This window comes from Truncatella angustata, assembly GCF_020726525.1.
Source record: "Truncatella angustata strain MPI-SDFR-AT-0073 chromosome Unknown BKA67scaffold_2, whole genome shotgun sequence".
In the NCBI taxonomy this organism is placed as follows: Eukaryota; Fungi; Ascomycota; class Sordariomycetes; order Amphisphaeriales; family Sporocadaceae; genus Truncatella; species Truncatella angustata.
Genome location: NW_025763382.1, coordinates 7,638,822 through 7,659,637, shown reverse-complemented (window position 1 = coordinate 7,659,637; position 20,816 = coordinate 7,638,822). Strand labels below are relative to the sequence as shown.

The window sequence follows — 20,816 nt, the reverse complement described above, 5'->3', positions numbered from 1 at the left end:
ATGAGCAAAGAGTCTGACCCGAAACGAGCAGATCAGAGTAAAGAGATGCAGTGTGGAGAGAATCACTATGGCAAGGGAGATTCAGGAAAGGCTTGAGCCGGTGCTGGTCATAAACAGTGTTTTAGGGTTGCTTTTTCTTCCTCTTCGATGAGCTGGAACTCGTGAGATGTGGTTTTCTTTCCTTTGGCAGAATTATTAGCAATCAATTTGAATCAGATCTTTTTTTCTTTCCTAGGATCCTTGTTTCCACTTGTAGCATCTCGTAGCTGCTCACTTCGTACTTTCACATAAGCATGTAACCCTCTTCGGCAGGTCGTTCACGGTTATTAAGCCCGGCACTACGTGAGGATGTGAATGAACATATGTGATAGACATCTAGTGAATCTGACACAAGTCTAGGCGTTGTGGCGAACTCCTTGCATACTGCAAGTTTTATTATTGGTTAGGGCAAGCATCTCCTCAGCCAAGATACTTGGCTGAAAAGCATGGCTGTCCGTGTTTATTTCACAAGGCCCTACTAGCGAGGTGACATGTTCATTCCGTAATGGTAACAAACCCGCAGGTCTTTGACCAATAAATTTCATATCTACAGCTATTTATTATTTACCGGCAGGCAGATTAAGATACGGACTTGCAGGCGTGGATAGCCTTTTTGAGGTACGAAGAATCAGGGTTCTTCATTTCAAGCGGCAAACCCCGCGCGTCATTTTCTGACAAGGTCTCCGTATGCATCTTCCTCCCTTGGAGATTTCTTGGAATGATATTGTGTACGTTGTGTACTATTGTCACATTGTCTCTGCATAAGTATAAGCGATCGTGAGGTTGTATAAGACATTGATATACGATGTGTAGTTTTTAGAGATGATTTCATGTAGATTAGCCTATCGGATCTTCTCTGGCTACATCCGGAGCAAACACTGTCCTCATAGCCGCTGATTCTCAATTTCACAAGTTCCGAGAATGAGCAACCCCATTTGGCTGGTTAGAGATTAGTCCACCCTCATAGCATCGCAGAGTATCTTCGGCTAAGCCTGAGATTCGCTGTGATGAACAATCCACACACTACTGCACGCAAGTGATGATGCAAGCAACTTGTCACATAATCGCTGACCCCACCCCACGTACAGTGATAGCATAATGGTATCCCTAAAGTATCAGAATCGTACTCATTTCGCTGTTCATTTCCATTCTCAGTATAACACAAGAATGGAACACATGAAAAAGAAATTCGTATTAAGCCGTCCTTCAGCTTTTTTGAAGCTTTAGGTGGCTAGGGTCGCAATGCTACATTCAAGGAATATGAGTACTAGTGGTGTCAGCGAGCCTCTTCATGATCGGGTGACTTTTGTTGGAATCCATTAGAACGAAAACATCTACAGGAGATGCAAAACCAACGGTGGTAAAGCATATTATTTCGCCAACCGAAACAAACAACGATAATGAGATACATCACAACCACTAGATTATTCCAGGCCATTTGTATGTTAAAGTACAGTTTTAAACCTAGTCGACTCATGTTGAATGAGACGACACTTCTCCTTATCCTTCTTGCCTTTGCGAACATTAACGCCACCACCACGGAAGTCTAAACCATGACCATATTCCTGGCTTCTCAACTCTGTCTTCTGCTTTCCCCCCGATATCCTCAACTCTGTCTCCTGATTTCTCATCGATAATCTCGAGTTCGGAGTCCGAATCAGAGTCCGAATCAGAGACCAAAACAGAGCCAGGGTTCGATGTACCAGGAGTAGTTTGCTGACGCAGTAGGGGACCCGGCACTTGAGCGAATCCGGAGGAAGGTGGCGGACCAGGCATAGGGCGCCTGGGTTGACAATTGCCTAGCCAAGCGGAAGGAGCTATTTGAGTATATGGAACAGTCCTAATAAGCGTCAAGTATATGAGAGATAGTTGATTGACTGTGCAATCGACATGTAGAGGTGGCCTCATTAAGCGAACTGCTAACGCTCGAGCTGCGACTTGAAAGAGTTCAAACAAATCTGCGTCGGGATTGTACTTTTCGTTTCCGAGATTGGGCAGCTTGATGCGGAGCTCCTCGATGCTGTTAGTCAGACCTTTCGCGGCTAAGACAGCTATGGTAAAATTGTTGCCCGGGAGCTTCCAGCATGCGGCGACTCGACGCGCAAGGGCGTTCACATCATTTTCGACAACGTGGTCCGTAGTGTGGCTCACATGGGATTCTTGGTTGGATAGAGCATTGAGACGAGCTTCGACATTTGAACTTTTAATCAAGCTGGTAATGTGTCTGTTACGAGCCCGCTCCAAATTTGCAACGCCCATGTAGATAGAATTCCACGAAGAGGTTCTGAAGGCATCACCCTCTGCTATTGACGTGGACATTTTCCGTTGATTGAAAATTGATATTGGGAAATGTGGTGTTAGACAAGCGCAAATTCTAAAGCACCCCTTTCCAGAAAATAAAACATATGGGAGAGGTCCAGCTAAATATGGAAGAGGACCCAGAAATCAATACAAACGATCAGGCTGCGTACAAGACACTCACCGAACAAGTAATGAGGCGGATACAGGAGACTACTAACGTACACAACTATTAACATCGAATTATGCCCGTGTTAGGCCGTCTGTATACTAAAAGGTACTTGAGAGACCGGGGAGCCCCCTATTGGGGTGTGTCTTCACGAGGCTGGTGTGCTCCAGAGTCGAATTCCAGTAAACCAATCTATCTATCTTGCCAAGAATGTGACTCTATTTTATGCGGATAGCAAAATGTATATGGTACGAATCGCGAGGTGCATAAACGGAATTTGGCTCGTCAATGGCCTCCAAAGCATGCTTTTTTAGTTATCTGGGCCGATTCCAGCGGTACATAGCCGTGTGCGAAGTCTTGTAGCGGATACTTCTTCTGCTTCCCTGACTAGCTGCGGCCCATCAAGACCATGTACAATCAGGGATTACTCACCCTAGAATGGAACAACGCATCAATTATACATACTGACTGGAATAGATTTAATGCACAAATATCCCAAACTAGGATCTCACCGAAACCTTTGCAGTAGACAAGCATGATAGCGGCATAATCAATTACACCATGATGATCAAGCAAGTTGATACCTGACCTTCCCACTAAACTCAATCAGAAGCTTTTTATCAAGCTTATGTGAAGCATCTCTGGTTGCAAGAAGGTTCAGTAACTTCTTTCGTTGATCTAGGCCCAACAAACCATCAGGGGTCCTTGACCGAAATTGGAGCACTGCATCGACTATGCATGCTATTGATATATTTAATCAATCACAGTTAAACGGAACAGGGCTCTCTCCGAAGCTTCCGACCACTAATAGCAGAACCCTGCGCTCAGCTGATTTAGTCGGGCTATGGGATGCGCAACGTGGAACCGGTCAATCTCGCTAGAACTCTGGCAGGCGCCTGAATATGCAGCCTGTGGTTCGCAACTTTAGTTCCGGGTGCATTCCTCAATTGCAATCCCCGTTCCTTCCTTTGTGCCTCTTCCCATTTGATCACATCTTGTGACCTTTCAAGTGCCCTAGGACTATCGCTCGCCCAGTTCAGTCCCCAGCTCTTCTAGCAGTATCATTGTGTTCCTAAGTCTACACTTATCGTTCTTCAGAGGCATCATTACCGAGTCTTAGCCATGGGTGGTCCAACAGATGACGACATTGCCTCACCACCGCCTGAGGATGGTGTTGAGAGGTTAGCTATGTTCTCTCATCCACAAATCATTATTTTGGCTAACCCTGAAGGAAAGCAACCCCAGAACTGATGTCGAGAGAATCGAAGGCCATGAGAAGAATGCCGAAGCGGTCATTTCATCGGATCAAGATAGTGCAGAGGCCCATACTGGCTTAAACGCTGTGGATAACGCTGTTGTCCCTATCGATAGAGTTTTCGTGGTTACGGTTGCTCCGTCCCGCACTCCACCCCCCAACAAAAGAAGCGAAGAGAACTATCGCACACATCACAGGTACCCAATATACCGGGAATCCCCATGGATGAACCCTTCCTCGGCTCGGCGGCGTATTCCTCGAACACAAAGATTGATCTACGAGCCTTGGGCTGGTATAGTCTCTGAGCAACAAGTGGTCGCTGAGGTCCGAGGCGTATTCGCCGGCTTGGGCATGCTCGAGTCCAAATGCAAAGAAGTAGACACCAAAGATACCATGTACCCACATGGTGTCATGGATTTCCTGGAAGTAATGCCCGATTCTACTTTAGTGTGGCTTCAACGTAACGGCATCGATCCGGCGGAAGTCCTTTTCGACGCTATGACGGCTTGGTTGGACAACATGAACGAATATGTACAGGAAGGAGGCCAGCAGCTTTCATGTCCGAAAGTAATCGCAAATTCGGCTGCTGTTTTTAACGCAGTCCCCCTAGAGTCGGCAGCTCTCAAGGAAGCCAACGCTCAACCGGCCAACCATGCTTCCACTGATGACGCTCTCCAGACTGGTTGCAGTGTCACTGTTGATACACGCGACCCAGGTTTCTGCGCCGTGCCCATTCCCGCGCTAAAGGAAGATTCAACTAGTATTCTCATCGCCAAAGAGTATCTACCCGCATTCTTGGTGGCTCAAGAATTGTGGGCCGAAGAAGTTGGGTCACCCGACTACGATAGTCTAGTCTCAACCACTACGAGATTGATTGGCCAACAAGGTCGTAAGGACGTGCTGGTAGAAGGATTTCACTCGACGGTGGGACGCGCACTGGTTGATGCTGTAAAAGAGGCACTTAAGCGGGCAGATCACAACGCCGCTGAGACTGCCAGACGTCAAGCTGAAGAAAAAACAAAAGCGGAGGCTAAGGCGAATAGGCAGGCAGTAGCCCGAGCAAAGGATACAGCTATAAGCGAGCCGCTGCTTATATGTAAGCCATTTGGCTTGGATACGGTGCAACAGAAGGCGACCAAGGGGGAGAGTGAAAACGACACTTTTGAAATTGCGCCCAGCCACGTCGCCGAAGAGCGCAAACCGAATAAGGCTGTTCTAACAACAGAGGAGGCTCCCGGAACATGTTGTTACGAACACTCTGCTATCCAAGCGGATTCTGCAAGCGATGCCAGCCCTGAAAAGCAGCCTGCTATTGCCAATACTCCTCAGAACACCGGTGCTGAAGGACACGCAGGAGGATGGATCAAGCGTATTGGAGAATGGTCCTACATAGCCGTTCGCGGCGGGTGGATGAGAAGCTACAACGATGAACAATATCAGGCTCTAATTACCCTGCACCGCGCCCTGCTACATGAGCATTATGACTTCTTCTTTGCATCCCAACAGCATCCTTCCGCTCCGGCGGCACTCAAATACCTTGCAGAAGAGTATTCCATGGAGGCAAGGCTATGGCAGCACGTTGTACACTCCCTCTTTGAGAAGTTTAGCCACCGACTACCTACGTCTCTCGAGTACATGAAGGCTCTGGCCCTCATGTCATACACCATGTTCGGACTGTTTGAGGAGACCGTCGCGGCATCTCGCCTGACCTGGATTGAATATCAAGCGGATGTGGCTCGTTTAAGGTACGTGATGATCGATCACAAGCTAGCCTGGTTCCCAAAAGTGTCGCGAGGTTTAGCGCTAATAAAATCTAGAATGTCCATCGAAGACGACGCTCTTGAACGGCTGCGCTGGAAGGAGATATCAAAGGAGTTGTTAATACGAGCACATGAATACAAAGAAAACTACGCCATCGGTCGCTTCTATCATCATATTGCCGCTTTAAGCCAGCCGGATTATCTGTTGCAGTTTTTCTACTACTTAAAATCCCTTAATGTCAAGCAGCCTTTCTTTGACACCCACAGTTCTCTTCTCACCCTTATCGGAATCTTCGTGACCCCGTCGAACAAGGAGTCTACGATTGAAGCACAACACCTCTCTCAGGATGAGACTAACTTGTTCACGGCCGTCTCCTGCCTGATCCTCATTGCGGAGAGTCCCAGTTTGCTTGCCAAATACGGCTACCACGGTCAGAAGGTGACGCATTTGCGTACCTTTGACGAGGCACTGGCCAAAATTGCCGGACTTCCAGATCATACCACGGGTCACCCGTCTGTAGTCGAGTGTATTGCGCAGCGCCGGTTTACATGTCCTGGCGAGGTCGTGGCACAACGCTCTGCGCGTGCTGAACGCTACACTGTTCGCCCTAGGTAAGTAAATCTCTCCATATGGCCACTGCGTTTCCTTTAACGAGATATAGCCCCGAGCTCGCCCTCATGTTATGCCAGTTGCTATTTTTGGATCCTTATTATGGCGACGAACAATGCTTAGTAACGACAGCTTGGGCCCAGGACCTCGCGGAATCCAGATGGTCCGCTGATATCGCAGTCCATAACCAAGGAGATGGCGATTTTACAGTAGTTGACAGGGCGGCCAGCCTGCTTGGAGTCGTTGTTACTAGCGTCCTGACTCAGCCAGACACACAGGACCTCAAGTTTTGGGAGTTTGTCCACGTGCTCCTGATCTTCATGCGCGCCCTCCAAGCTCGGCCAAAGCTGAAGGCACGCTGCGGTTACGCATTCCACCCAGAGCTCTTAGCGCCGCTGCTTAACGTGCTCCTGCGTCATTTTGAGAAAAAGGGAGGCAGCGATTGGAAGTCAATATTCCAACCGGAATTTCCTGTTATGTTCTCAACCCTCAACAAGCAAGACCAACCAGGAGATTACGGCAGAAGTAATAGATACGCTGACTGGGAGGTCTATGTGCTCGAGCAGAGGGAAAAGGCCAAGCGACTCGAGACTGAAGCACCCACAGCTGCAACTGTGCCTGATGTGGAAACATCTGTCGCCACTGTTATAACCCAGCACCGTAACGAGCTTGAAATCAACGCGAAGAAAGTTGGAACTGACAGTGCCAACACTGATTCTGCCGAGACAAAATTCGGCCAAACTACCAAGAAAGAGCTCAAAATCGAAGTCCCTCCGCACAAACACGTCGTATCCAAGGTCAGCTTAGGTAATGAGGGATGCAGCGGGGAACGGCTCTACACGTGCCCACTTCCAGAGGATTTCGTGATTCGTGGGTTTTCCTTCGCCAGAAGTACACCTTGTCCCCCTCAGCCGGAGGAAAGCCCAAGCGAAGAGCAGCTTAAGAAGCAGACGGCGAGGGAGAAATGGATGAAAGAGGGTCTTGCCCGTCGAACCCTGACGCAAACCAGATTAAATAACAGGAATAGGAAGCAGCAGCAAAAAAAATGGAAGCGTGCCGAGCGAGAGGCGGCAAAATGCTCCGAAGCTGACAGAGAGAATGCTCTAGCGGAGACCACCAAAGACACAATCTCGGCCAGTGAACCTGCCTCTGAAGTTTCCATAGACGTGTTCGAGGCCACTGATTTGGCTTTGCTGAATACGAAGGACATTACTGCCGAGGATTCCATGTACGAGCCAATTAGTACACAAAAAGACTGCGAGATGTCAGTTAGTGAAGTGGAAATCGGGTGTCCCGAGTACACGGGGGTCAGCGAGATTTTCGAGCAGGAAGACTTCCTACCAAACGACACAAGCGTGAGAACTACCTCCGAGAAAGCAGAGCAAAAAGTTGTCGACGAAGTCACTCTCCCTGATTATATTGAAGATGCAGAGACAGAAAAGGTTTCTCTTGATTTTGATCCATATTTCTTCCCAATGGGCTATTTCGACAATTCTAAATTCGACGACGCAGAAAAAGTAGTGCGCCATGAGTCCGTCCAAGACGTCGACACTGTTCACTACCGCGAAGTCCGAATCCTGTGGATTTCGATGATGCTAACAGGGATAATGGACAACGAATCTAGCTTCTTCTCTCGCGCTTCCGACACGGACGGCCATGCTATTTTGAGTGTATACGGAGGCTTGTCTGCGCTAGAGCCCGAGTTCGATGCCAAGATGCCAGTACGCGTAACGCACGAGGGAGGCGTCGAGGTCGTTTATGTCGACCCCACACTCTTGGAGCAAAAGACGAAAGTAATGAAGGGGCGAAACCGTGTAGCCAACCAAGACGGGCAAACCCATAGAAACGTCCCAACTACCAATGGGGTTGTGGTCCCAGATCAAAGGAGTCCTAAGGATGGCAAGGAAACCTACGAAACGCTATACATATCGTCAAGGCGACCGAGGACATCCCGCTAGTGAGCCAGCCTAAAGACGCAGTCGAGCAGCCAAACGAGCCCGCCTACCAAGCTGGCACCAACGTGCCACAGAAGACTGTCACTCCTTGGATGATTGTTTTGCCCGAAGATTACGACAGGATCTCGATTCGGAAGAGAAAAATGTGGACGAGGGGTTCATGCTTAGGGGCCGGACCTAGTAGTGACCCCCAAGGTATCCGGCACCGGAGCACAGCTGACCGGAATAGCACTTACCATGTTTACCGCGGAGATCGCCAAGAAGAGAAAAGGGGGCCAAACATCTATATAGGCCGAAGAGGAGCAAGGTATTGTGTGGAAATTGAAGGAGGCTTAGAAGGGGGACGATACTTGGGAGTGGTTTACTAAGGAAAGTTTGAAAAGTGTTCAAAATTTTGGAAGACCTGAGAATGAGGAATCTGTGAGATATAGCCTTAAGGTACCTATAATGAATACAACTCCATGCTTCTGCACTTTCTACTCATAATCTGACGCCGACGTTGATCTTGATATCAGAGAGCAGTAATCCGCCATAATAGTAGTCAACATAGGTGAAAGTCGGCTGGTGGATCTTGCAACAATAATGGCCAAGGATGGGTCGGATATTAGAGAGCCATTTGATGGACAACGAGGATACAAGATATACTCATGCTCGAATATTATGTATTTATTGCTATTGGTATTATGTTTCATTCTCCAAGGCCTTCTCAGTATTTGGCAGTAAGAATCGAGGGCAGACCCCCTGTGTTTTACTGTAAACAAAGTCTATCTTTCATCCCCATGTTTTCAGACTCGGGCTGACCTTCGTTGTCTTGCTCGAAATACATCTTATTCGATCTCGAGTAGGTTTCAGTCGTCCTCTACAGCGCGATAAGACTGTACTATATTCTGAATATCTTCAAGTGAGAAGCCTTTGAAGTTCCGCCGTTCTCGTACGATCCTGTAGGCAGACTTTTGGTAGACTCTTGAACTCTGTGGAACTCCTCGTTACATGTCTCGAAACAAACTCTGGACTCTCCGGTCTCATCGAACTCGACGGAGTTCCCACGCGTCCGGATATTCAAGTTTGATACTAATATACGTGAGGAAGGTATGTGGCTGTCGAGGTCGTAAACATGGAGACGAATATTTCTAAAAAATGCTTGCGGCATAATGTCGCCCGATTTGAGCCACTCCAGCGCACGCTTGTCAAATACAGCCACGCCGGACATATGGTTATCGCAGTATAGCGAAAATTGCTTTCGCATTATATCAGGGCCACGAGTTCGTTCCAGATATTTCCACCCAGTAGGCATGACGCCTACGCGCCACGGTGCAAGTATACAAGCAGTTTCAATGGAGAAGATACTTCGTTGAAAGAAGACTGGGATAGCTTCTTGCCGAATCATCTGGACGTGGAATAGTTTCGGTATCTACAAGACATCAGCACTTCCCGCCAGTTATTTAATAAAGGAAAACTCATAGAAAGTTCACCATTAGTCTATATGATACTTTACGCGCCAGATTCCGAATAGGTTCTTCGTCTTCCATATGGAACATATAGATACGTTCTCGTAGCTCTTGGGGTAGGTCGAATAGTCGAAATGAGCCGTCATTAGAACATGATCGGGCGTGCATTATGACCATATCGTACTCAGTGATCAACATATAAACTGAATCAACTGTCTGTTCACGATGAGACCAAACGATATGCGCTACTTTAATGGTAAGTAACTGCGCAACGCGACTTCCGTGTAATCATGCTTGTTATCATGATCCTCAAGTTTAAAATCCGCAAGCGCCGGCTTGCCAAGCAACAGGGATTATCGAGGACCAATATCTGTGATCCGGCTAAAATTTGGTTTGCGCATTTCACCCAGAAATGTTCATGGAACGAAGCCCGGCCTCATGTTCCGTTCCCAAAGATTTGAAGTGGGTCATCGTCTCGGCGGCAAACACCCCGGAGCTTCGCCTTGATTTAAGCTTCTCGAAGATCCCTCACCGGACGGACTCTGTGCGTATCCGTGTCCACCCTTTGCAAGTCCTTTTCACAGAAAACGATCAGCTTTCTTTTCCTTTTCACAGATATGGGGTACTCATCAGATCACGAAAATTCCAATGCATCACTGCATCTTGAGTTGGAGACTGGAAGCCAAAAGAGTTTATTTATTGACTTAACGGAACCAGCACCTCGATGTAACCAATGTAATGGAACGATGACGGAAAACGGGACTTTCTTTCTCACAGATTGTGGATGCGTTAGTACTACCTCAACTCGGACAGTTTCTGTAAAAATTAATGGTTGCAGTCTACATGTGGTTATTGTGCCAATACAACTACCATGGAAGGCCGATGCCATCAACATGACCTAGGCAATCTGTGGCTCAGCCAAAAGATTAAGCGCCTCTACTGTACGGACGATTGTAGTATCTGTTATCTTGAAAAAAGAACAGCCAACCCTCATAAAGCGGTGTGGTAAGTCGATCTGCATAGAAGCTAATACAACGAGGGAACTTAACTAAACGCAGGCCATGTATTCTGCGGCAATTGTCTCTTTCATGCATTAAGCATGCAACCGATATTGCAGGCAGCGTACGGAACCGTGTTGGCGTTCAGGTGTCCCACATGCCAAGCACAGCTCTCCGATAACGTCCGGGAAGAGTTGATAGTGTTGGAGTTGAATGACATGGGTCGGGAGGTGGGAAGCATAAAAAATCTATGAGCACATACTGGAGGAGTAGGAGTGGATCACCCATTTGCAACTCACAAGTTGTTGTTGTTGGAGACGTTGCGGGTTCAGATTTCACTGGATACGGATTTAGTTCACTGACCTGTATCTAAAACAAGGCTTACTAGTGTGTTTGTTTATTTTGAATAAGCGCGCACTTTGCACTAGCTTTTAACGTTGCTGAAGCTCAAATCACCGGCACGTTCCCCGAGTTCTTTTGCTACGCGTGTGGCGACGTGCTGCACAGTCGAGGTACCTAGATGTAGTCGATAGTGCATACACGAAAGTGATAGTCTTAGCCTTGCCCAGATCTTGGCTTAGCGTGGTCATTTGCCACGGACGAATGCCTGAAAACGGTTTTAGACTTGATTGTTGACCCACCTCCGAACCATTCTGTCGGGAAGCCGATACGCACGAATCCTGGTGGCATTGCCGGGCCGGTCAAATACGAGGTCAAAGCCCTGGCTTGACAGCTGGGAAATACCATTTGCCCAAGGATCAGCTGAAAACAGGTTTTATTGTAAACTAGATTGAGTGGTAGCATGCACTCTTACGGTGAAATGTCTTGTAGGATTGAATCCTTGTCAGCGATAATAGCAGCGATAAGCGTCTTCGCGCCAACCAGTACTCGTGACGCAAAATAGCTTGTCAAAATGACTTGTCAAAATGCACGGGATCGTATGGATTCAGGAGAATTTTATTTCCGAAAATGGGTTATTCACATCCCATCGGTAATCATTTCCGCTAAAAGTCGCGCGCGGCGTTGGTAACTTGGAAGTGGCAGATATTGGCGGCGCTAGAGGCTTTTCACAGATTTTAAGCACTGTTTGCCAACAAGACTACCCTTTGGCACCAACACAACAAATTCGCTTGGCAACTGCATTCGCGGTTGGATTTTTAACTACCCTCTATTCCGTGAAGTGCAGGGTATGAAGGCGCACTAGATCTGCAAGGTCGACCTTTGGAGACTGCTTGAAGGATTTTTCGATATCACAGTGATCTGCCTGCATTAGGCTGGTGAATCTGCGGTGAATGTGTTGGCCATGGCCACCATGCAAGAACTTAGCTACTAAGCGCCCGCATCCACCTCGACGTATACAACTTCGAGGCATGGTCGTATGTCACCGCGCTTGATGCATGTACGTACTCGTTAGACGACTCATCTTGCCGATTGAGAACCATTTCGCCGCGCATCTGTCCTCGAAGGGCTTAATACAGCAACATCCTGCGCTAGGAGCGCGTTAATGCGCACATACTGTGACCAAATAGGTATGGAGTAGAAACACGAGTTGATTGTGAACTACGGTGCCGGGAAATTAATGCAACCACCTCGACAGTATGCCGACGTGTCCAATGATGCTTTACAATGAATTACTCCCATTTATCACCCTCCGGACTCCCCGATCACTACATTTTCGCGCTAAGCTTTTGTGTTCCGACACGCGCCACACTCTTTTCCAGGATTGAGCAACAGTGTCTTTGGATAGGGGTGATTGCGTCTCGGGCCTCCTAATTGGGCAAGAATTGACACCCTTTCAATCCGATGAGGGTATTCGGTACTGCGTCTCCACAGAACATCTACACCTGTAATATTGTGTAACTTTTCAGTCAGGACCTACAGGATTCTGCTCCTGGACTACTTCACAAATTGGAAATTTGGAGGTCAGATAGCTACCTCGAGCCTCCCCAGTACGCAGTCATAGTCAACAGAAGATGGCCTGTAGCAAATCGACAGCCAAGGATGGCGGCTATAGCGCAACAGTACAAAGCGTCAACAACTCCAGTAAATGGGACCAGAGCGCTATGAGCTCGTCAGATAGGAGACGTTGGTAGTTTCCACGATTTTGAGTAACAGAAGGTATGTGATAAGACCTGTCTCACTAGGTAGCACTATATAACATTTCAAATCAAAGCTCTTCCGCGTGCTCTAAAAGCCCTGGTGACAGGCTCGTGACTCTCCACTCAATTTCACGTAAACTAAGTATACCCAATTCTTCCGCAAGATCGGTACTAAGAGACTGTTCGTACCTCTGTTTGCTGCCTGTGTGTCCTTTTCGTATGAAAATGACAAATATAACAGAGTAGCTACGCCAGCATACCTCAATACCGTCCAAGGCACCTTTTTGCACCTGAAGCTTTAGTATCTGATCATAGGAGAGCAAAAGGTTAAGATCCCGAGCTATGTGTCCTAAACCTGCCTTGTAACTCGACTGAGCCCATACCTTCGTAATGGCAAAGGATAGACTAGATTCAGGAGCTCCCCATTTGTGTTGCAAGAGCGGCAACAAGTCAACCATCTCGTCGTGAGATGCCCATGGGTTGATGGTGACAATTAAGTTTCTGCTTACGTTTGGGTTTGTGAGATACAGCCCAATATCCTCTAGATCCACCATATGAGTGCTTCTTGTTGCATATGATTGGTAGTATGGAAAGAACTCGGCGTAGATGAACCAATTCACTAGTACAACGCACATAAGACCAGTGATACGCGGCTTTCTTGTCCGAAGCCAACGTGGCGCGCCTGGAAAACGTTTTGGTCCCATATATCGAAGCTGTATAGGAGCCTTTGAAGTTTCTGAAACAATTTTGTATACCATGTGGCGAATTTCTATCCTTAAGTCAGCACATATATATAAAACGAATAATTATTGTATTTACCTGGCGGCAGATTACAAAACCGAAACGATTCTGGGCATTGGCGCTTTTGGCTATCCGACAGCGTGGGTCGGTTGGCAGACACACGACCCAGACTGTCCATGTTGCTCTCAGCTGATCTCTGCGTGGCACTTTGTTTAGCCAAAGGCTTAATCTCTGAGCATTTGCAGAAAAACCAAGCTTGGTATGGATGGTGGCAAGTCCGAATGAGAAAAGATGAGGTATGTGGAGGATATCATGGGGATTGACTCACTTTAAACAGTTCCTGCACCCGACTACAGGTTTTAGCTTGAAAAAGGAGCAAGCCGCCTTACCCCAATCGCGTCTGTGTAATAGTCACCGCCCAGGACTAAAATTAACATAACTTCAAGTATAAGGTGGATATGAATTTCTGGTCTGGCGCTTCTGGTTGTTGGCTGGCATTGCCTTGCACCCAATTCAGAACCGAGACACTGTCCCCTGCGCCAGACTGATTCCCGGCTAAGAAGTTGCAAACCGAATGATCCCTCGGCGCATGGTATAAGCGCCCTTGCTCATAGTCATCCAATCATCGCTATCTTCGGTACATAAGCTATGAGCGCTTTCCCCCCGTCTCCGATGGTATTTGCACCCACCGACCCGGGGACCCATAATAACCGCACGTTCCTTCCGTTAACCCCGCTCGGCCGCGCTATAGGTGATCCGTTGCCGTGATTTCTCTTGAACCCATTAGCTATATAAAGGTCGCCTATCCCGTTAAACCGTGTTGTAATTTTTCGAACGAAAGCTTTTCCGTACACTCAAAGTCAAAACTTGCTCTAAGATGTCACTCCCACCTTTGCAGCACGATGATTCTGATACATCGTCTCTATCGCCACTCTCCCCAATAACTCCTTCATTCACCCGCTCTTCTTTTGACCCAAGGTGGCATTGTCCCTACGTGTTCCAGACGATTCCATACGAAGACACTACCGCCCTACTGAATCACTATCGCGAAGCAGCTCATTACTGGCAGCGTGCGTATATAGAGGTCTGTTCCGAAGTCTCTATTCTCACGGAAAACCTAAAGGTCGTTAAGAACGAATGTAAGCCGGAGTTTCAGGTTATAAAAAAAGTAAGTTTGGCTATATTGTGCTAGTCAGGTGCATATTAAATTAACTGAATCAGGCGGAGGAAAAGACTATGCTACCACCGCGAAGCCCGAAAACACCGCTCGCGATGCACCTTGATTTAGTAACACCAATGGAACCAGCATGGTTAAAATAGAAGATATATATTAACGCAAGGCAAGGTGCCCGACGCTCTTCTATAGGCTTGATCATGGCTAGTATATAGATATTCTCGTTCGCTTAACATTTTTCGAAGGAATTCAAGTAACTTTACGCTTACCATTCTATGTAAAGTATGAAATCCAATCCTTGGTAAATACATTCATTCCTTCACTGATGTTGACTGGATTATACCATCGAGTATAATCCTTTTTCTGGGATCTCATGAATTATAATGCTCCCAGTGATCCCGAGGCTAGGATCATTGCCTAGGCTGTGACCCTTTCTTGCCACCTGTCGGCGGCTGCCTTCCCCACCGTCATGGGCCTTGCCCTTCTTGGTCCGTGGGGTCCTGTCGTACTTAGTCGCCGTCATTTCTCTCCTGCGCTGGCAAGGGTCTTGTTTGTTCGTAACATTTATATAGCTACCAGGACGCACAGTACCATTGTGGGTGTTATAATATTAATACACGTTCGTCTAAGTTAAGTATTAAAACACCATGTATCGATACTTTGAAAACTAGCATTCATGTTGCACGAATAATCCTTGCCAATCACCCCAGCTTGCATTCTGGTACTTACGCTCGGACAAAGCTAGCCCCGTCTTTTATTAATACTCCACCTCTCCTCCATTCTCCATGCTCCAATTTTTATCCTTTATCCTCCATCTTTAATCCTCAGTCTTCAATCCTCAGTCTTCAGTCTTCAACCATCAATCCTCAAACCTCAGTCTTCAGTCTACAGTCTACAGTCTACAGTCTACAGTCTTCAGTCTTCAGTCATCAATCCTCAGTCTTCAGTCTTCAGTCTTCAGTCTTCAATCCTCAGTCCTCAATCCTCAGTCATCAATCCTCATTCTTCAGTCTTCAGTCTACAATCCTCAGTCTTCAGTCTTCAACCATCAATCCTCAAACCTCAGTCTTCAGTCTACAGTCTACAGTCTACAGTCTACAGTCTTCAGTCTTCAGTCATCAATCCTCAGTCTTCAGTCTTCAGTCTTCAGTCTTCAATCCTCAGTCCTCAATCCTCAGTCATCAATCCTCATTCTTCAGTCTTCAGTCTACAATCCTCAGTCTTCAGTCCTCAATCCTCAGTCTACAATCCTCAATCCTCAGTCTTCAATCCTCAGTCTCAGTCTACAGTCTACAGTCTTCAGTCTTCAGTCCTCAGTCTTCAGTCCTCAGTCTACAATCCTCAATCCTCAGTCTTCAATCCTCAGTCCTCAATCCTCAGTCTTCAGTCTACAGTCTTCAGTCTTCAATCCTCAGTCTTCAGTCTTCAGTCTTCAGTCTTCAGTCCTCAGTCTTCAGTCCTCAGTCTTCAGTCTTCAATCCTCAGTCCTCAATCCTCAGTCTTCAGTCTACAGTCTTCAGTCTTCAATCCTCAGTCTACAGTCTTCAGTCCTCAGTCTTCAGTCTTCAGTCATCAATCCTCACTCTTTGATGAGAATGCGAGAGTTTGATTTTCATTATAGCCCTTTTATTGCTCTTGGGCTTGATGCGGAACAAAAATACTCTGAGAAGGACATCACGAAGGCTTTCAGACAAGCATCCCTGCATTGCCATCCAGACAGACGGCGTATAGTCGATATAAAACTAGACAGATGGCCTACTATTACTCATTTGAAAGACTCCACAGAGTATGTTACCGGCCTACTCAATCGCGACTTAAATGCCCTCCGCATCCCACCAGATCGATTTTTGCTTTTTCCTATAGCATTCGATCCTAGACACCCACTTGGGGATGCAAAGGTCTATCCTCTTACTGAAAAGCCAGGGTTTGTCTCTTGCGAGGAGTGCTATATGCCTATGCCGGAGGCAATGCTCAACGACCACCTATCATCCCACGGCTTTCAAATGTGTTTTTTTTGCGACGCACGAATCAAACTTGAGCATTACGAAATGCATTATCTCCAGTGTAACCAGAAGTGCAAGTGCAATGGTGTCAAGGACATGAAGGAACATGTTGCAGAAAGACATATCTGCCCGTACTGTGCAAAAGGACGTCTTAAAGCATCGACCATGGTACACCACATGGAGGTGTACCATAATTGCTCTTGTCAGTCAGAAGGGTTTCGGGAGGATCACATCAGCTCCGAGCATATGTGTTGCGGAGAATATCATGATGACCTCAAACAGCATTTCTGGGACTGTCACCTTTGCGATTGTCCTGAGGTCAAAGGGTCCGAATTGGAGCACCATTACCAGCATGTTTTATCATGCCATCGCTGCGATTTATGCTTCGCCTATGCTTCGGACCTTGAACTGCATCAGGATCGCAATCATACATGCCCCCCTTGCGATATGGTATATCAGGATCGGGCTAAGCATATTGCTATATACCACTTTTGCACGAGTTGCGCAACGTACTGCGATGATGTTGAAGACCATGCTGCCACTGCACATTATTGCCGTTACTGTCGTGAAACCAGCTGTGACATAGCTGCACATATCGAAACAAATCACATCTGTCCGCAGTGTGAGTTGGAACTGTCAGATCTTCAGCATCATATGGCCGAACATTGCCCACTTCCGTTCTGTAAAGTTTTTTCCAGTGACGCGGATAAAATACTCTTTCATTTGCAAAGCACGCATTTGCTTCAACTCTGTCCAGATTGTCAACCCATGACGACCCAACGAGACGCCTTTTCGCAGCATCTGATGACGCATGAGTCGGCCCCATGTCCCGAATGCGACACCATGATTTATCGAGAAGAACTTCAACGTCACGTCGAAAAGACTCATCGGTGGCGAAAATGTATTACATGTCCAGATTTGGAATCTGAATATGCTAAGGAACATTTCAAAAACTTTCACGCGAAGGAAAATTGCCCCCAATGTGATGTTCAGTTCTATGCAGTGGATCTGGAGAAACACTTGGTAGAAAACCACAATTGGAAGCATTGCCACTTCTGCGGAGCAGTCAATGAAGCGTCCTCGATCGCTGATCACGTTAAAGGCGTCCATCAACCAAGGCTATGCCCGGAATGCTCTGAGGAATATCCCAGCGACACGATGGGCCACCATCTTCGTTCCGCACATTCATGGAAACCTTGCTCCCTTTGTCACCATACCTTGTCCCCAGAAAATTTCGAGGCGCATGTCACAGAATTCCATGTGCCATGTGGAAACTGTGACAAGATGTTTTCACAAGAAGCTTTAAAATTTCACGAAGAAAAGGTCCATTCGCTGGTAAGGTGCGACTACTGCATCAAACGGTTTAATTCCGAATATTTACCAGGCCATATTCTCACTTCCCATGGACTCCAGAAATGTCCAGACTCAACTTGCGACGAGCAACTACCGTCAGACGCCATCCCTGCGCATATAGGTGAGTTTCACTCGCTGAAGAAATGTTGGTGTGGCTCCCATGTCCAGGATCTGCGCCGCCATATATCTGAACATGCAGATAATTGCAAGCAAAAAAGATCTTGTGATCAATGTGGAGAGGAAATTGAAGACAACAAAGCATTATTACATGCGTGGTCCCATATACCTCCAACGGCCTGTGGCGTCAATGGTGTCGACGACATAGCACCCACTACCAAGGGAATAGGCTCTAAAGGGGGAACGAGTGTAAACCAGCCTGGGTATGTTCTTCTGTGCCTTCTTTTTTGAACGTTGACCTAACAGAGTTAGAAACCGTCACAAGACCGATGAGGCCATTTCTACTCTTTTTGAGCAGTTCGAGGTGAGTACCGCGAGAGAGCCTAATGCATGCAGGCTCTAACGATCAATTTTAGCACCAAGTTCGGGCTCTGCTTGACCATCAGTCACAGAATTCTGCCGTAAACAGCGAGAGCGACACACAAGTGACCGTGGTCATTTCAGAAGGAGATATTGTTGACACACATACACAAACTTCCACGCCTCCTAAGTCAACCTTATGTGAATGTGGATACAACGACAGTAAAAACATTGTCAGGCATCGCGCTCACTGCAACGGGGACGGCACCAGGTTCGGTCCGAAGAGAAAGAAAATTGTCCAAACTGAAAAGATCGCGACCTCGAAACGGCCTCGACTAAATGCAGATAAGGGAGACCAGTTCTAGCGGAGTATTACTTTACATAGCTCAAAATAAGTTTGAGCTTTATACCATCAGGAAATTCGTTCCAGCTTCAATGTATTAAGCATAGTATCCACGTCGAAGAGGGGCTCACAGCCCGTAGGATACTTAAAGCATTGGTTGGGGCACTTTGGTAGCCGATCCATCTCAAACAGGTGTGGCGTTGGTCTACTTAAACTAACAATGAGGGACTTGCTAGCTACAGGACAAGAGGTGCTCGCAGCGTATATGGAAATAAAGAAAATATGTTCACTAACCCTGATGTCAAGGTCTTTGGGATACGAAACTCTAAGATCAAGAGACTTCATTACTGACTAAGAGCTATCTAAGAATAACCACACTAGTCGGCTTTGCACTGGTTGAAACAATTTCCGCAGTTGCGCACTCAGGACTTATTATAACCAAGTCTGACTAGCACTAAGTCTGGTAACATCTTTTCGCCTCTGAATAATATCCGGAAGCAATGGTGGTGGCAGGGCAGATGGAGACGGCGGTCTCGAGTCTTCTGAGCATGGCAGTTCTGAGGGTTCCTGGATCATAATTGATGGCAGTAGTTTTGATGGTCCACCTTTATCGGCTGCATGAAATTTATAATTTTCGAGATACGGTACAAATCCATTTTTGTTCAATGATCGCTGAACGGTACATTTCTGGAGACTTTCACTGAGCTCGAAGACAATCGAATACGACCCATAGCGCCAGAGCTCGATCCCAATGTCCTGAGCTATTGGTGGATTGAATCTGTTGTCTGCAGCAAGAGTAATGATACCTTGCGTAATTGACGGTTGGAGTATAGTGTGAGAAGTTTCCATTTTTTTATTATGGTACGTCCAGAGACGGATATTGCCATTCAGGTCCGTAATTCCCTTGAGCTGAGCCCACTGGTTCTCCTGGATAGAAAAGAATGTTATATACACGATAGTGTATGGGATACCGGTATGGTCCGAATTTTGAACCCGACACGAAAATGTAGGCATTGTCAGCAAATAGGCCCACAGGATGATGGATTGGTGTAGGGAATAGGAAAATGGACAAAGGAGCAATTAAAATAATATCATGTCAAACAAGAAACGGCCGCTGACTTTATGAGGATATCATTTCAGGACTGCCGCTCGATGCGTGGCTTATCATTTATTTCTGGCAGGTCTCTTGCGAGCCTGGCGCAATCCCGCAATTGGCTGTTAACCCTAGTGTTACCACTGGCCGAAGAATGCTAAATTTAGCGGCGGGGGCCCGGACGTACCCCACTTTGCCCGTTCCAGTATTTGGACATGTATTCTCGTTTGCCCTCTAGAAGGACTGGAACTCTTCTAAAGAGGGAGATTCCGGCATATTTGGCTGTACGCAAATACTCAAGCAAATCCCTGAAATGATATATTCTCGAAGCGTCACCGATTGTCCCGTTGGCAGCTCGTTCTACACTTGCAACAAAAATAGTTTTTATGGATGTTGCTCGTGGGATCCCTGCGATGCCGTAGAAGGTTGTTTAGAAGTGAGTTCACCAGTTCCTACGCCCACTGCTCGATCAACATCCTTCGCAACGTCAACACTTTTTGTCCCTGAAACCGCAACGTCTATCGCTTCGGCGTTTTTGCCGAAATCAACAGCCGTGAAGCCCGACAATGACAATCCTCAAACAAAAGACACCCCTCAATTGCATAAATCCTTGGCAATTGGATTGGGTGTTGCATTGATCTCAATACTCCTCTTGGCGATCTGGCTTGTGCTGCTTCATAAGTCTCGCAACCAGGCTCATCAACATACCGGTTTGACTTCAAACTCTTGTGCGATTTTGTTGCCATCTGAACTATCCCAATCAAACTGACAAATTTTAAGCTGCAAGTCATCTCGGAACGGACATTCATGAACTCCCAGCCGGGTTCTCCACCTCACATGACATGCCACTAGCTGAGTTAAGTTCGGATATAGACGGCACACACATCCCGAAACATGAATTGGCTCATGGTGTACCAACAAGTTGTGTCAATGGCTGCCGCAGTTACAGCTGTCGGTCCAATCTAGCTTATACATCGGATCATTGTGCACATAGCCAGTAT

General features: G+C 47.0%; 8 protein-coding genes across 8 annotated transcripts; 3 read left to right on the top strand and 5 right to left on the bottom strand.

The window, feature by feature from the left end:
• Positions 1–1,375: 1,375 nt before the first annotated feature.
• On the bottom strand, positions 1,376–2,451 carry BKA67DRAFT_558595 (uncharacterized protein). Its single transcript, XM_046102335.1, has one exon. It carries the CDS (start codon positions 2,356–2,358, stop codon positions 1,564–1,566), a length of 795 nt encoding a protein of 264 aa, XP_045962863.1. The 5' UTR covers positions 2,359–2,451; the 3' UTR covers positions 1,376–1,563.
• Positions 2,452–3,628: 1,177 nt separating this feature from the next.
• On the top strand, positions 3,629–8,454 carry BKA67DRAFT_533758 (uncharacterized protein; the record flags this gene model as incomplete). Its single annotated transcript, XM_046099752.1, has 5 exons — positions 3,629–3,687; positions 3,752–5,506; positions 5,579–6,133; positions 6,184–7,924; positions 8,068–8,454. The coding sequence occupies 5 exons, from the start codon at positions 3,629–3,631 to the stop codon at positions 8,452–8,454; spliced, it is 4,497 nt and encodes a 1,498-aa protein (XP_045962862.1).
• Positions 8,455–8,926: 472 nt separating this feature from the next.
• On the bottom strand, positions 8,927–9,839 carry BKA67DRAFT_218479 (uncharacterized protein). The gene is made up of 2 exons (XM_046095548.1): positions 9,559–9,839; positions 8,927–9,497 (listed from the first exon to the last, which is right to left on the bottom strand). Exons 1-2 carry the CDS (start codon positions 9,730–9,732, stop codon positions 8,967–8,969), a joined length of 705 nt encoding a protein of 234 aa, XP_045962861.1. The 5' UTR covers positions 9,733–9,839; the 3' UTR covers positions 8,927–8,966.
• A 2,853-nt stretch (positions 9,840–12,692) lies between these two features.
• BKA67DRAFT_558584 (uncharacterized protein) lies at positions 12,693–13,955 on the bottom strand. The gene is made up of 3 exons (XM_046102334.1): positions 13,701–13,955; positions 13,451–13,568; positions 12,693–13,400 (listed from the first exon to the last, which is right to left on the bottom strand). The coding sequence occupies exons 2-3, from the start codon at positions 13,548–13,550 to the stop codon at positions 12,700–12,702; spliced, it is 801 nt and encodes a 266-aa protein (XP_045962860.1). The 5' UTR covers positions 13,551–13,568; positions 13,701–13,955; the 3' UTR covers positions 12,693–12,699.
• Positions 13,956–14,620: 665 nt separating this feature from the next.
• On the bottom strand, positions 14,621–14,906 carry BKA67DRAFT_218435 (uncharacterized protein). Its single transcript, XM_046095547.1, has one exon. The coding sequence runs from the start codon at positions 14,855–14,857 to the stop codon at positions 14,684–14,686; it is 174 nt and encodes a 57-aa protein (XP_045962859.1). The 5' UTR covers positions 14,858–14,906; the 3' UTR covers positions 14,621–14,683.
• Positions 14,907–16,495: 1,589 nt separating this feature from the next.
• BKA67DRAFT_558580 (uncharacterized protein) lies at positions 16,496–17,002 on the top strand (the record flags this gene model as incomplete). Its single annotated transcript, XM_046102333.1, has 1 exon — positions 16,496–17,002. A coding segment is annotated over one exon (507 nt), but the record flags the coding sequence as incomplete, so codon positions are not given.
• A 2,152-nt stretch (positions 17,003–19,154) lies between these two features.
• Positions 19,155–19,736, bottom strand: BKA67DRAFT_533754 (uncharacterized protein; the record flags this gene model as incomplete). The annotated part of the gene is made up of 1 exon (XM_046099751.1): positions 19,155–19,736. The coding sequence occupies one exon, from the start codon at positions 19,734–19,736 to the stop codon at positions 19,155–19,157; it is 582 nt and encodes a 193-aa protein (XP_045962857.1).
• Positions 19,737–20,046: 310 nt separating this feature from the next.
• Positions 20,047–20,618, top strand: BKA67DRAFT_558575 (uncharacterized protein). Its single transcript, XM_046102332.1, has one exon. It carries the CDS (start codon positions 20,129–20,131, stop codon positions 20,582–20,584), a length of 456 nt encoding a protein of 151 aa, XP_045962856.1. The 5' UTR covers positions 20,047–20,128; the 3' UTR covers positions 20,585–20,618.
• Positions 20,619–20,816: the final 198 nt, after the last annotated feature.

Bases quoted from the DNA above. Each gene is read 5' to 3' on its own strand.
- BKA67DRAFT_558595 (XM_046102335.1), bottom strand. From the start codon at position 2,358: ATGTCCACGTCAATAGCAGAGGGTGATGCCTTCAGAACCTCTTCGTGG.
- BKA67DRAFT_218479 (XM_046095548.1), bottom strand. From the start codon at position 9,732: ATGTTGATCACTGAGTACGATATGGTCATAATGCACGCCCGATCATGT. The intron at 9,498-9,558 runs GTGAACTTTCTA...GATGTCTTGTAG, and splicing joins AAGTATCATATAGACTAATG to ATACCGAAACTATTCCACGT.
- BKA67DRAFT_558584 (XM_046102334.1), bottom strand. From the start codon at position 13,550: ATGGACAGTCTGGGTCGTGTGTCTGCCAACCGACCCACGCTGTCGGAT. The intron at 13,401-13,450 runs GTAAATACAATA...ACTTAAGGATAG, and splicing joins GTTTTGTAATCTGCCGCCAG to AAATTCGCCACATGGTATAC.
- BKA67DRAFT_218435 (XM_046095547.1), bottom strand. From the start codon at position 14,857: ATGTATTTACCAAGGATTGGATTTCATACTTTACATAGAATGGTAAGC.
- BKA67DRAFT_558575 (XM_046102332.1), top strand. From the start codon at position 20,129: ATGATATATTCTCGAAGCGTCACCGATTGTCCCGTTGGCAGCTCGTTC.